General features: G+C 37.3%; 1 protein-coding gene across 2 annotated transcripts in view; it reads right to left on the reverse strand.

Moving 5' to 3' along the window:
• Window positions 1–4,548: 4,548 nt before the first annotated feature.
• The window catches only part of GC2 (golgin Putative 2), a 58,434-nt gene continuing 47,092 nt past the window's right edge, over window positions 4,549–15,890 (reverse strand). The window contains exons 5-10 of one of the 2 annotated variants that reach the window (XM_039116093.2): window positions 11,778–11,835; window positions 8,827–8,879; window positions 8,030–8,122; window positions 6,067–6,192; window positions 5,253–5,300; window positions 4,549–5,140 (exon numbers count right to left, since the gene is read on the reverse strand). In XM_039116093.2, the coding sequence (XP_038972021.2) occupies window positions 4,742–5,140; window positions 5,253–5,300; window positions 6,067–6,192; window positions 8,030–8,122; window positions 8,827–8,879; window positions 11,778–11,835 (777 nt within the window). In that variant the 3' untranslated portion in view covers window positions 4,549–4,741. The remainder of the gene's footprint in view (window positions 5,141–5,252; window positions 5,301–6,066; window positions 6,193–8,029; window positions 8,123–8,826; window positions 8,880–11,777; window positions 11,836–15,890) is intronic. The other variant, XM_039116094.2, reaches the window with a different exon arrangement.

Here is a 15,890-nt window from a genome sequence, read left to right on the forward strand (position 1 = left end):
TTCTTCTTCACAAATACTTGAAGTAGCCTTGAGTGCGATTGTCTTCTTCTTTGGCACATCTTCTTCATGTTGCTTCATTGTGAGCTCATGCGTCATCAATGAGCCCAATAGTTGTTCAAGTCCCAATGTGTTGAGGTCTTTAGCTTCTACGATCGCCGTGACCTTCACTTCCCAAGCTTTTGGCAAGGACCTGAGAATTTTACTCACAAGTTCTGGGTTAGTGTAAGATTTACCCAAATTCTTTAGACCATTTATTATATCAGTGAAGCGTGTGAACATGCATGAGATGGTTTCGTTGGGTTCCATCTTAAATAACTCATACTTGTGAACCAGAATGTTCACTTTAGATTCTTTGACTTGATTGGTACCCTCATGGGTAACTTCAAGCCTGTCCCATATTTCCTTGACAGAACTACATGTGGAGACTCTATTAAACTCATTCACATCTAGAGCACAAAATAATGAGTTCATGGCTCTAGCATTGAGTTGAACCATCCTACTATCATTCTCATCCCAATCCTCCTCAGGTTTGGGAACTTGAATGCCATTAACCATGTGAGATGGTTCGTATGGTCCCTTGATTATAACCCTCCACAAGGCATAATCTTGTGCTTGAATAAAAATCCTCATTCTAGTCTTCCAATAGGAATAATTTGTCCCATTGAAGAGTGGAGGTCTATTGGTTGCCTGCCCCTCAGCAGGAACATTGTTGAAGGGTGTTGCCATCTAGATCTTTGGCTAAGACGGTTAGGTCTTCAAGAAATACACAGAGCACCTGCTCTGATACCACTTGTTGCCCAGAGATGGTCACCCAAGAGGGGGGTGAATTGGGTGTTTTAAACTTTTTGTCTAATTAAAAGGAAACAAAACACACAAGTGTATATGCTAAAGTGAAGATAAAGTTATAAGCACAGTCAATCGCAAACACGAAGATTTATAGTGGTTCGGAGCTTCCACTGCTCCTACATCCACTCCCCAAATACCTTTGGGAATTTCACTATAATCCGCGATTACAGTCCGGTAGTTTTGCGAGTGCACTACCCAACTCGTTGTTTTACACCGGGCTAACAACGAACCCTACAATCCCCCAATTTCACCTAGGCTTGGGACGCCTTTCCCTTGTTCCAAGTCCCTTGACTGGAACAAGCACAATAATGAAATGTTTTACAAAGATTTAAAAGCTCTTAATGAAGCAAATATAACAATGAGAAATATCAAAACCCAGAAGAACCCTTTTGCCGTTGGAAGCGTGGGTAATGGTGGCTCTTCCGATGTGGATCGCGTTGGCTTGAATGTGAGCTTTGAATGCCGAGTGGGAGTGAGTAGTTGAGCACGAAATCAGATGGGAAAGCTTGAAAGCACTTGATTTCTTCTCTTGAAAGCACTAACTCCCTTGAACCTCTTTCTTTCTTCTCTCTTGAATGATCTTGTGTTTGGTTGGTGAGAAGTTGTTGGAAGGCACTTAAAAGCTCCCTTTTATAGCCCAAAAAGCAATAGATCCGTTAGATACAAAAATATGACCGTTTGAAATTCAAATTTACCTGCAAAAGTGTGTCAGTCGCGTTCCAGGCGCTCCGGAGACGTCTCCGCTTCAACGCGAGACGTCTCGGCTGTATAAAATTTCTTTTGACGTTGTTTGGAGTCGACTCGGCGCTTTGCGGGGACGTCTCTGAAGAAGAACCGCTTGAATGCTTGTTTTTCTGTTATTCTGAGAGAGTCGGCTCGGCACTTTTACGGGGACGTCTCGGGATGTTTGTCCTTTATGCATGGGGACGACTCCGCGACGTCGGGGACGACTCCGCCGTTTTATCAATGAAAAACACGTCCTCTGGAATTCCTTGAGAGAGTCGACTCCGCGCTCTCTGGGGACGACTCGGGAAGTTCGCTTTTTACACGTGGGGACGACTCCGCGTCCTTCGGAGACGACTCGCGCGCATCCCTTGAAATCGGCCTTTCTGCCGTCTCTGAGAGAGTCGACTCCGCAGAGTCAGGAGTCGACTCCGACCCTGCGAGACGCCTCGCAAGGTGCCGGGGACGTCTCCAGACGTGCCAATTCTTCCTGTTCGTGCCAGAGACGTCTCTGGGACAACCCGGAGACGTCTCGGCTGTCCCTGATCTGTTTTCTTCATCTTAAAAATTCTTCAAAAAAATCCTTGAGAAATATGGGAACATGCCTAGACATTTCTTACCAATATGTTTAGATAAACACCTGAAATCCTCAAATAAATTGTTAATACACAGGGAATTATACTCTAGTGTTTTGTATTCATCAAAATCCATTAGGGGGTCAACAATTTCGATGTCTCCTCTTCTTCTGATGAAGACTATAGACATCATTTCATGTCGTCCTTGATCAATGTTTAAGCCATCTTGTCATAAACTTTCTTGTTGTTTGTAACTTGTTCCTACTTTGTCTTGTACTTGAACTCTTTTACTAAATAATATTTATAGTTTAAGTTCAAGTGAAATGTGTATGTCTATGGAAATGTTCTTTAATAAAATATCTATAGTTTAAATTTAAATGCTTATCTATCTATTTATGTGGCATGCTACAATGAAAATTTCAATCTAATTGTTGAAGTATTTTTCAATGTATATCATACTTATCTTGTGAAATGCTTCTTATCTTATGTGCCCTCCTTATTAATAATGACAAAAAGGAGTAGAAAGAAAAAGAGGGAAAAAAAAATGAAAAAGATGAAAATGGTAAAAGCTTAAAAAAGGAAAACAAGAGAAGCAAGCAAGTTAATATATAATCTCTGCAAATGATAATTTGAAATCCTCTATAAATAGAAGCATTTAAATCAATATAAAATCTCTACAAATGGTAATTTAAAATCCTCTATATATAGTCTTGTTATTACATCAAAAAAGGGGAGAATTATTCATATTGCAACTAAAGTAACCTTAATCAAGCTTAAAGAGTAAATGATATTAAGAAAATATAAAATCAATCTTCACTGAATCTTTTAAACTTAAATTCAGATGATATGTATGCTTATTTGTTGTATCTGAATTTTGCAAATATGTACTCTTCTAAAAGATAGTATCATTGTTTACATCATTTTCTTTTGGAACTCAAAGATTTTGTCATCATTAAAAAGGAGAGATTGTTGACCCTAAAGAATTAATTTTGATGATGCAAAATAGTTAAATTAAAAATTGACTAATCTATTACTTTGAGTTTAATTAATTAATTTTAGAAAGTAAAGAAAAAAATCTTTAGTTACTCTCAGGTAAAAATCATCCATCTAATGCTTCATATCAAGAAGCTAAACTCTAAAAGGCGATGAAAGCAATCATTGGAAGCTTACATGCAGAGACAATAATTCATTCTAAGCTACCTCAAGAGTCGATCCAAAATTTGCAACAAGTCGACTCGGCATGCTATCGCTGACTAATACACCTTCACGAGTCGACCCTAGAAGTATCTCAAAGAATAGACAGAAAGCCAAGAAATTCATCATATTTACGAGTCAACTCATGAAGTACACCAACAGAGCAATCAAGTCAACTAATAGAATCGATCTCCATTTTTTGTTTGTATTTATTTTCTTGGAGTTTTATTCATTTTATTAGCACATAGTTCTTTTTATTTTTTATTGTAACAAATTTTAGAAATTGAAACTTTGAACAAAGGTCTATCTAAACCTATAATTCGATTGTGAAGGTTTTGATTTTTTTTTTTTTTGGTAAAACGGCCGCTCACGTTAATCTGGTGTATGTACAGCCGAGTCAAGATACAAAATATGGCCTAAAAAAGAAGGTACAATATCAGCCCATGTCCATAAGACCTCTCCAGAATAATAGGCAACAAAAAAAACTACCCAATCTGCTGGGTTGATTGCCTAAAAAATCAACTGGATTGATTATGAACCCCAAAAATAATTAGTGTTAAATTTGGTTGACTTTTTGATAAAATCAACTAGGTTGAATGTAAATCTAAAAAACAATCGATTAAAAATTTTAATTAATTGCCTTAAAAAAATAAATTAAGTTTGACGGTGAACCCGAAAAACAACTGTATTTTAATCTAAATTATAGATTATGGTAAAATTTATAAGAAGAAAGTTTTGAAAAATAAACGGTGGTGCAGAATTGACACCCAACCACTATATATCATTTATATTTGCATTGCTTGATCTGTTTGCCTTTATTTTTAATTTATTTACCTATTCTACATAGCCAAAACTAATGGGTTTTTTTTTTTTTAATGCAAGGAGTAGGGGAGCATGGGGTGGTTTGGTGGCGGCAGGTCCTGTGCTTGCATGGATGAATGCAACCATACATACAGGCATGTGTTCATGCATGTGGGTGTGTGGGCATGCATGGTCATACAAGTTTGTGAACATATTGCATGCGCGCATGTAAGACCATTGACAAACTCTTTTCAAGCTTTAATTTGGGCAAATGAAAGAGACGGTTACGCCAGTTTTACATTGAAAGTACTCAGAATCCCTAAGCAACCTCTCGGCACGTTGCAGGCCCATGCAACTTCGCAAATTATTTTGCAGCCACCAAGAAGATATAACGAAAGCAAGCCAGAAGTTACACAATGCATTTTTGTTAAGCAAACCTAAGATGACAGCAAATACAACAGAACCACACAATACATCATCATTCCTCCATATTTCCATTTCAAGAATGGTAATGAGATCTCATTTGACAACATAATCACTCACTCCTAAAGAATAATAAGATAACAAAATATAAAGAAAGCAAGCAGCACAGTTATAGGGTATCAGGAACCTGATGTCTTATTTATGGCTTCTAAGGAGAAAACTGCACCAGGTCTAGCACTATCTGACACCTGGGAATGCGAGCTTAGTATATACATGACCCACAGATGGAAGCACAAAAGATAGAGCATGGACCAGATCTGGGCCTTCGGATTTCTCCTCATACAGACGACTCCAGCAGAGAAGATAGCATCCAACTGCCGAAGAACAGATCCTAGTTGCTGCTGCCTGGTTCTTATTCTATCATGGAGTGCTGGATTTAGCGCCAAACTTGGTGGTTGCCATGTCCCAGCCTCAATATCAACTCTTGCCAATAAATTGGCTAGACCAGTTTCTGAATAGTCTGCAAAATCATTTGCTTGCAGTGACAAGCCACTTTCATCAAGCAACTTGGAAACCATCTGCAACGGATGGTCATATTGGATTAGTTGAAAAGACAGTAGAAAATTCAAATTGAAATTAGTTGGAAAGATAATAGAAAATAATTAGTTTGGTTTCTTCACATCCACGCACCTCCATTCTTAGCATCAGTGTTGCTTTCTCAGATGATAGAGTCTCAACCTAGGGTAACAGTGAGCAGTCAGCCATCCATGTTTAAAAGAGTTGTTGAAAACAAATAAATAAGGACAAATCCGTTCAGCATGGAAAGAGATATGTTTAAACCTCACATGATTGTTTCAGGTCTCAGATGGACTTTAAACTAATTAATTATCCAGGATATATCAGTTTCCCTAATATCAATTGAAAACAAAAAGATGCTTTACAATTTCACATTTAAGGTATCCAATTAGCAGATGTTTTGTTGTACCTAGGTTTAAGTGGATAATAACAATCTTTATTGAGACTCTTTGAATTTACTGTTATACTACAAACGAGACTTATCAAGAACATAAATACGCAAGTACTCTTATTTCTATTAGATTGGTAGAGAAGCATAGCTTCTAAGCTAGAAGAAGAATCGTGCATTTTTCAATTGTCATTAACAAAGTATACAATATAAATTCTATTTTCATCCTTAATGATAAAATAGTGAATTGTACAACTACATGTATATTGAAAGAATTTTAACAAGGAAAAATTGGTAAAATTTCACCGAGTAGAGAAACCTATAATTCTTAAGCAGGATCTACCAGATTAAAAGCAATGTAACTACAATAGAACTATATAGATTGCTTGTTATCGAATTTTCACTTTTAATAATACAGTTACAACCATGCTGAGGTTAAATAATTTGTGAAATAATGCCTCAAAAACCAATACAATTTATAAAATAGACGAGAATTTAAACTCCAATCTAAATAGGAAGAAGTTTCTAAAGGGAAAAGACCTGTGTTTGTTTCTGAATTAAGCGATCAGTGAGTTGATCAAGCCTTTTTTTAAGTTCAACCTCTACTTCAGTTGGATGCAGCATCTCTCTTCTTGTAATTTCAATGTTGTCTTCTAACTTCTTTGCCTTCACAATGAGGCCGATGAGTTAGCTTCAAGCATACTATGTCTATGCAAAATTCTGATTAAACAATTTACAACCAAGAAAAAAATATTTAAGATCAAGGGACATCTATAATGTTTTGCCACAATAATCTACATACATGAGGGTGAAACAATTGCTCCAAATACATCTGAAGTCAAAAACCATTTTCATGACGAGGTATATGCATTCTTCATATACATAGCTGAAACATAATCATCTTAAGATTACAAATGCAACTTATAAATTTCATCCTGTTTAGTGTCCCAAAAAAAAGAAGAAAAGAGGAAAAAATCCACCTTAAATTCATCCAATTTTGTATACATAAATTAGATAATTGTTTGAGCATCCTATTTTCGTTCAGTAGGACAGAGAACAATAAATTTCAAAATAATCATTTTATTCCAAATGAATTTTCTAATCTGAAAGAATAGCAATCAAAATTCTTTGGAAGTGCTTCAAAGCTTGCAATGACTGAATGTAACAGATGATGAATAGGTTTCTCATAGAATTAAAATATTCCAAAGGTTATTTCTGTTAGCCCAGGTATAAAATATTTATGATGCATCCAAAATCAAGGGCCAAAGCTACCCAAAACCAGTCTAACATACGGCAACCAATCTTACCACATCTTGGCCAATTTTGGCTTTTCAGATAACAGATTCGAGATCTGCTACTAATCTCAGCAGCTCTGGCCAAAACATTAAGGTTCATTTCAGTTTCGGTTAAAATCATTGTGCTTCAGGATATAAAAATAGTGCAAGTCCATACAAAGATAAAGGCTTCTTTTTCATCCAGCTGTACTTCAATTTATTGAAAATATAAATCATTTAATTAAAACATTTCATTAGGAATGAAATTGGAAACCAGAAGTCATTGCATACAATGAAAGCGCACATTTACGTGCCAAGGCTGCAATTCTCTGGACATTGATTTGCTATCGCAATTTACAGCATCACGATTCATCTAGACATGAATAAAATTGTAAATATAGTCATCCAAATTATTGAGAACAACTAGTAAGGCATCACCTCACAATCAGCCGTTAGTACCAAAACCACTATTAGAGTATCGATTTAATGAACCATTTTTATAAAGCTTTTGGTGGCTAAGCTGAATATGACTTATAATTTGAAATTTATGCTTGCAAACCACCTAAATTATGAGCCTTCATGCCCAACAGCCTTATATCACTTACTTGGAGTAACTTCTTGGTTCCTAGTAAAAATTATACTTATACCTGAGAAAGGTTAAGGTAACAAACGAAAGAACAAGAAAATTAGTCCTGAATAGCCAGATCAAAGGGACAAGAAAGAGAGAGAGAGCAAGAAGAAATCTTCTTCAGTAATTATGTAACCTTTTCATAACTGCATGTTTTACAGCTCAATGATCAAACAGTTTAGGTATATTTAAAAAATCAAGAGCCACAATCAGAGTATAACTTGTTTGAAATCTTCTACATGTGTAAGTATGAGTAAATGCATGGACAAATGTCATGAGCTTGTTTGCATGTATAGACGGATTACTATCTCTTGAATAATCCTCACATAGTATGCACATTTGAAGATACAAAAGGATATACAGGGAAATTGGCCCAAACAGCGGATAATTGCAGTATCATGCAAGCCCTTAAAGTTTCAAGCACACCTAAAGCACATCTATATGGTCAAATAATGCTTTTGCAAAAAAAAAATTGAAAAGATACTTCCAGATATAAAATTTAGTGGTTGTATATAATGTCACCATATATCATACATATGGAATTATGAATGTGTTAGATTGCTTTAGAAAAATATTAAATAGAGAAATTTGTATAACTTACCTTGTCCTTCAACTTCACAATTTTATCACATATGAAAGAGAACTCTGCACCAAGAATTTCTTGTTCGAGTTGAGACCTTCTCAGGGATTCTGTCTAGATAAAATTTGATAAAACAATTAGAATTTAGAAATATAAATAATCATAGCATTTTCTTTGTCCAACCTGTAAAACTTAAAACCTAATTGGTATTTTTGAGATCAATGCTATGTTAAATGCAATATTTCCTTTTAGAAAGAGTCTAGACTCCAAAATATTAGAGAGTGAGCCTTAGTGCAATGGTAAGATTGCTCCATTGTGACCTGAAGGTCATGGGATCGAAACACTAAAACAGCCTCTCCACATGTGCGGGCAAGGTACGCGGTACCGACTGTACCGACGTACCGGTGGGCATCGGTACCGGTACGGTACCGAACCAAACCGAGCCGAACCGGTACTGTACCGATGGGGCTAAAAGCCAAAAAAAATTTGGAGCCGGTACCGGATCGGTCGGTTCGGACCGGTATCGGATCGGTACGGGCCGGTACCGGATTGGTACGCATCAGTACCGGATCGGTACGCATCGGTACCGGTTGGTACGGTTCAGTACCGAAATATGTAGCTGTACCGTACCGATAGGATCCGGTACTGGTATGTACCGGCCGGTACCAACCCGTACCGACCGATACGGCAGACCATGTGTGCGGATAAGGCTGCCTACATCTGACGCTCCCCAGACCGCAATAGCAGGAGCCTTGTGTGTTAGGCTACCCTTTTTCAGACTCCAGAATATTACATATCAAAAGCAGCTGATGGCTTACTTCATTTAGAGAGGAGGCAACCTGATGAGTCTTAGACATCTTTCTTTTGTATTCTGCACAAAGCGAAAAGCAGCTGTAAGTTGTTTACGTCACTTTTTGTGGTGTGCTGAATGGATAAGGAATTTTTTACTTCTTGTATATATTAGATGTCAGCCCATCTGAGCACATGGGCACTACTGCTTATTATTCCACATATCTGATATTCTGTATATGAATGTTCAGCACATATGCGGTGCAAGCAGTAACTTAAAGGATTGCATCTGCAAGAAAACTATCTATAAATTTCCAAAAAAACTGTCATTTTCTGGTATAGTTTTAATTATAGTACATCTTGATACTTCAATAACTGGTGAAAACTGCTTTTCCAGCAAACTTTGTAAGACACCAAACAAAATGCTGTGCAAAAGAAAGGTTTATTCATACTATACAAAAGAAAGGTTTAGTATAATGCAAACTAAGGTTTAACATACCGGTCGGTACCGACCATGCCGTACTATACTGGTACTGGAACCTATATGTGGAACGGAAGGTGTACTGACATGGTACGCCTAACAGGCCCCTGTACCAAACGTACCGATACTATAATAAAATGGTACTGGTACGGGTTTCGATACCGAGTCGGCAAACTTTGGTGCAAACATATACTTCAGCATTTCTACAACTCTTTAAGATTGCATATAATAGGCAACAGCCTCATGAGCTAATAGAACTCAACTCCTTGCAACCAAGGGAATATCTAACATGAGATCAAGTTTACAATATTGCAAGTGGAAAAGAAATCATAACAACAAATACATTCACTAATAGTCAAAGTTGAAAAGCACTTTCTAAAATTTTTGAGCAGCATAAGATGGAAGAGGTCATATTTATAGTAGAATGTATCACTAGATAGATGATGGCAGAGCATATGTTAATCGATAAATCTTAGAGTGATATCATATGTAACTGGGCAATGCTAACTTGTACTTTTAAATTTAAGTGAGTCCCCAGTTTGTGCCTCTAACTGTAACAGATTGGTTGCATGCATCTAATGTTGCTAGATTGCACAAAAGGAGACAAATAATTATCAAAGAAGCAAGCTAAGAAGGTGAGTATACAAAGAACAAAGAAAAACAGAATTGCCCAGCAATATAGGTAATACAGAGAGAGTCAAACCCAGAAAGGCAAATGTAAGAGCAAAATAAAAATTTCCTGTTTGGGTTTTAAGAACTGATATCAGATATTTGATTTATAACCTGTCTTAGTTCTAACTGGAAAACTAATACTAATTATTTACAATCAAATACTATTACAAGATTTATGTCATGAAATAAATTGAATCTGACATAAACACAGATAGAAACAAAAGCATTATAATAAAAAAAAGTTTCAAAGTGGCTGTGTTTCTACGAGCAAATGTAACACAATGCTTTTCAATACTAATATCTTGGTCATCTTATTGGATGACCGATACTAAATACAATAATAAACAGAGATATCAGTTTATCTTAGCTGAGATGGAAAGTTGGAGATAATCAAAAGGGAGCCAGGGATCCTGAGATCTCAAACGATATATAACAACTGAAATATCGCAATATCAATCAGTGTCGTAAAGATAAAGGCTCAGCCAATATCTCAGCATATATTGGTTTATATTAGCCAAGACAATAGAGGCTAACAATTTTTTAAATATCATATCACACAAGTGCCTTATACATGATTCAAAACGTTTCTCTTCAGATCTTGGTTGAGATAAAAACTTCAATGTAATAGTTATATTTTTATTGCCCAAGGCTTGAGGTATCAGCCAACATGTGTTGTGCAGACAGAGAACTGGAACCCGGCACCCAGCACCCAAAACCAGGTCGAACACCTCAGTGTCAAGTGGTATTGACCAAAGCTGAACCAGCAGTTGTCACTGTTTGATACTGAGATTAGCAGCTTCGCAGGCACCATTTTTTACATTTTTTACTGTGGCTCCATAGAGGGTGAAGTGTGTTTGAGGGCTTCCAACAATTTTGGAAGTATTCTTCAATACACAATGCTGGAAGCAAGTGGAAGTTAACAAATCAAAGCCAGCTACATTAGCTAGCAAGGTATTGGGTCACCCTCCATTTTCTATGTATTTCATAGGCAAAAAAGTTAGCCTAGAAGTGATGGTAACTCAAAAGTAATAGCTAGGTACCTTGTTTGTCAATTTTAAGATGTAACACCGGTCCATGTGCTAACCCAAGATCCAATTGAGTCATTTTGAGAGGTCCTGGTTCCACCAAAAATCCTTTTCCAAAACAATCTTAAATCCGAATATAGCAAGACCAATGATATCCGTTTTGATTGATTTTTCACCTATATTGTTGAGTAGGAACAAATCTATAGCCTTAGAATCTTTTTAGTCAAACTATATATTTTTAAAATTATTTTTATGATATTTAATACTAAAAATCATTAAAAAGTAACTAAAAAAATTATGGTAACATGATTGCACTATATTTGTCCCTGCCAAGAAAATGCCATGCAATGTGCCAACACAGCATGCCAGCTCGTAATTAACATGATTATAGGCACCAAGTCTTCAATCCATGTTGCTGCCAACAACAAATCAAGAATTCCAAGCTTTCAAGAAGCTAATTTAAGAAATGAATTATGCAGGTATCTAGTAAGCACATAACCTGTCATTTTATTTAATACATGAAAATGATTGAAAATAAGCTACATGGATATAGTTGTTACTCACTTTCACTTTCTTGCTGTAAAGAGTTATGGCTCAATTGTACTGTATTTAATTGATAATGGACTAAATCAACAACATTTTCAGAATTTATGCCACGTGCATAAAAAAAGTAGTACGATAAGAGAATAATATTATGACTGAGGAAAAGGAAAAGACTACAAAACAAGCATTAAATGAATATAAACACAAGAATATTATACTGTTATCAATGCAAATATTTGAGATGTAGGAAAAGATCCACCTTCTTGAGTCAGTTCCTTCAATTCAATTTGTTGCCAAAGTTCAGTGACTCGATTCACCTTTCTCCCATGAAAAAGAAGCAAAAGTGTAAGAATAACATAATTGTTAGCTTGCACACTTCTCAAATAGAATAATCAGCCCCGTTTTATCATAGAATAGGAATTAAGCTATACAGAACCAGGGGCCATCCGAGGAAAAAAATGAGGCAAAAAGTTGTTTGACAAATGAAACTCAACATTTACCCAAAAAACCAAAAGGAACTGAGCTTCATGATCATCACATAAATATGAGAGATATAAGCAAGGTTTGCCATCTGGTACCGGTGACACACTAGCACAGTATCGGTATGGTACAGTATTGGATATTTTTGGCATACCGAGTGTTGGTATGCCTCACGTACCAGGTACCTAACTACACTCGGTATGCCTCACGTACCAGGTACCTAACTACACTCGGTATGCCTCTCATACCAGGTACCTAACTGGAATGGTACGATACGCCCCGTACCTCCCAGTTTGGGCTGGTATGGCGAACCATGGATATAAGTTATGGTAACTTGATGCTTAAAAGTCAACAACTTGTGTGAGTTATAATACGATGTTGTAATTTACAAAAATGTGCATGTGTATCATCACATTTATGTGCATATGACGAGAGAGAGAGAGAGAGAGAGAAAGAGAGTGAGTTATAATCCTATAAGTACAACTAAGACTAGATCATATTAATGGCGGAATATGCAATCGGCCATTCCACACCACTAAATATGATTTACAAAAATTTTAAAATTGAAATCAATAAACATGTTCAGGATATTTTAAAGCACTGCATTCGCTAATCACAAATGAACATATTTCGTAGGATGTGAAAAATTTTGCTTCAGTATATGATTTAAAATCATCCAAATCACTGGATTTTGGTTTACATAAGCTCTAAAATTTGCAATTCATATTCAGTGATATTGATTTATATAGTTACCAATCATTATAGCATACCAACTTTACTTATATTGTCCATAGTGTGTCCACTAGAGGCAAAGGTAAAGAATTTGAAAAATATAAGGTTTCTAAATTCTACAAATTTTAATTGTTCTAGATAATGAGTAAGAATAGGTTCTTAAAGTAGACGGCACATCATTGGTTTTTTCTAATTACACACACATGAGGGAGGGAGGGAGGGGGAGAGAGAGGAATTGTTACACTTAGTACAACTAAGACTTTAATGGTGCAAAATCAATGATGGAACATCTAAATTAATAATTTGCACCATTAAATATAATTTATGACAGCTAAAATGCCACGAAGCCAAAATCAAACATTCTAGAGATTTCCTGCTTATGTATCACCACATTCCATAATGGAGAACTTCAATGGCATGATACATCATTTTGATTTGATTAATGGTCTTCGATGATGAAAAATAATAATTGTAAACATATAAATATTTGCTTATACTATTCTAAGAGTCATAGAAGACCTTTGGGGGTGTTCTAATGGTTTATCCAATCTAGGCATTTTCATTATTTTGGTATTCCAATTCTGGTCAGGTCCTGTTTGGGATAGATTTTGGGTCTTTTTAGTCTCTTGGGGGTGGGGGGGTGGGGGGGTGGGGGGTGGGGGGTAAGATTAGGTGAGCGGTTTGAATTTTGAGACAAAGCTTCTCCAAGAAGCCTCTAGCTTTACAAAAGGGACTTGAGAGGCCTTTGAAGGGCTTTTGGGTGTTTGTTTCTCCAAAGTTTCTGCTCTCCTTGCAAGGCTTTCAAAGGTTTCAAGTATGATATGCTGAACCAGCCTGTACCGGCCGGTTCAGCACGTACCGGACTGGTCTAGTCCCTGACCAGTATGGTAGTGCGGTGAAAAACGGTTTCGGCTCCTATGGGACCAGAACAGAGCAGTATGGAGTATGTACCGGTGGAAACCGAACGATTCGCACCGGTACAAGCCCGGTATCGCTTTGTACCAATGCGAACTGGACCAGTTCGCACCGATACGTGTTTGCAGCGGCGCTGGGCAGCGCACCCGCGCACCGTGGGCAGCGTGCGGTGTGCAATACTATGCGGACCGGTTCGGCACCGGTACGACCGGTCCGGAACCGGTACGACCGGTCCGGAACCGGTCCGGTAGGCCACCAGTACGCCTACCGATACTGGTTCGGCAGACCATGGTTTCAAGTATTGGAAGAAAAGGGTTTTGAAGATCAAGCCCATAACACCTTCCAATCCCACCATCGTTGTGTTGCACGCAAGAGGCCTCCATCTTGCTGCTGTTTTTGCTTCTTTTCTAAGCTGTAAAGCTCTAGATTTCAGGTATTTTCTCTGATCTAACTAATCTTTGTACTCTAAGGCTGAGTTTCGATGCCCGTTAAGGGGGTGGGTATGAGTTCTTTGTTTAACCAATGAAACACCACCCAAAAAATGGTGGATAGACTTATTTGGTCATACTTAAACTGCTAAGTTTATTTTAGCGCAAGAGTGATATAACTTTAACCAGGCCAATAGCCCTCCATTCCCCATTTTCCCTTCCATCTTTACCCCTAGGTGTCATTATATCATTACTTTCTACCATGATTTGCCAAACCGCCACGTTCGGGCCATACCAAGCTGACCCGGCGCGGAACCGAATCGATTCGATTGTGGGAGTTGAAATCGACCCCGAACCGGGCAAAACTGGTCTGAAATAGGCCCGAACTAGCTTGTTCCGCATGGAACCGATGCGAGTCGATCGGTTCAAACTCCGAACCGGTTCTCCCTCCCTCTCTTTTTAAGTGTTGGGAAGCCTTCTCAGGCCTTCATTCATGTTTTCTTCAAACCCTCCTGGCCAAAAAATGTGACGATTCAAAACGATTCAAGGTTCCAACCCAAAATAAGGTATGCTTCGCCTCCCCTACCTCATTTCCTCCTTTTCTCCAACACCAAAAAATACCTCAAAATTTTTAAAATAAAAGATCATGCTAAAATTTTCGATTTTGGCATGATTTCATAATATGTTGTAGATATATCGATGACCTACACAATCCCACTAAAATTTTTAATTTTTTACATTATATATAATTTTTAAATTAAAAATTATATTTTCGAATTAAAAATTTAAAAAATAAAATAAAATTCATAAAATGCCTGTAAAATCAAAATCTTATTTAAGGGCATGAAGCTACTCTCCAGCCAAATTTGATTTTTAGGGCTGAAAGTGGATCAGATAATATCCATCCAGATCTATTTTCGTATCCGAATCTATCCAAATATGGATAGAAATTTGAGCATCTGAGTAGTATCCATATCCGTTAAAAAAATGGATATGGATAGATAATTATTCGATCTGTATTCGAATATCTGATTCTATTTGTAATCCTATTTAATTTTATATGGCACTCATAAACATTGAAGAAAAATAAATAACTATATTAATATGCTATTAACTTGATTTATCATTCACTTAGAAATATTTTTGATTCTAAGGTCATAATTTTTAATTATCCAATTTATATCCGTATTAATATCCATCAAGGAAGCCCAAATCGGGCACCGGTTCGGCCCGTACCGAGCGACCAGGTGGAAAACCAAGTTGGTTCGCCTATTGGAGTCGGTTCCGGCGCCGAACTGACCAAAACCAGCCAAAAAAAGCCCTAACTGGACTGAACCAAAACCAGCCTGGAATCGGCCGGAACCGTTCGGAACCAACCAGTTTCATTCGAACTCGGTGCAAATCGGAATCCGATTTGCACCGAGTCAACCCGATTTTGAACCGGGCCCCCTTCCCTTTCCTTTGCTAATTAAAAAATGTTAGGAAGGCCAGAGAAGGCCTTCCTAACGTCGTTTCTAAACTCTCGATGTAAGGCAATGGGCAAAGAGCAATATTCCACTCATCCTTTCATCTGATTAGCCACAGCCATAGGAGAGCCGGTCACCACGACTCCTTGTCCGAGACATCCTCTCGGAGATATGATCAAAAGATACTTATACGAGGCTACTACGCTATTCGGTCGACTCAGTCAAGAGGGCGACATACATCCTCCTAACATAACTAGGCAGAAATGGGAACAAAGGGTAAACAGGTAGTGAGTGGCACAAAAGATAAGAAGACAGCTGCCCAGCATACCAAAAAAAGAAACCAAAAGGCAC

Source organism: Phoenix dactylifera, chromosome 5, assembly GCF_051530095.1.
Source record: "Phoenix dactylifera cultivar Ajwa chromosome 5, Ajwa_hap1_PhDact_Kaust_v1.1, whole genome shotgun sequence".
In the NCBI taxonomy this organism is placed as follows: domain Eukaryota; kingdom Viridiplantae; phylum Streptophyta; class Magnoliopsida; order Arecales; family Arecaceae; genus Phoenix; species Phoenix dactylifera.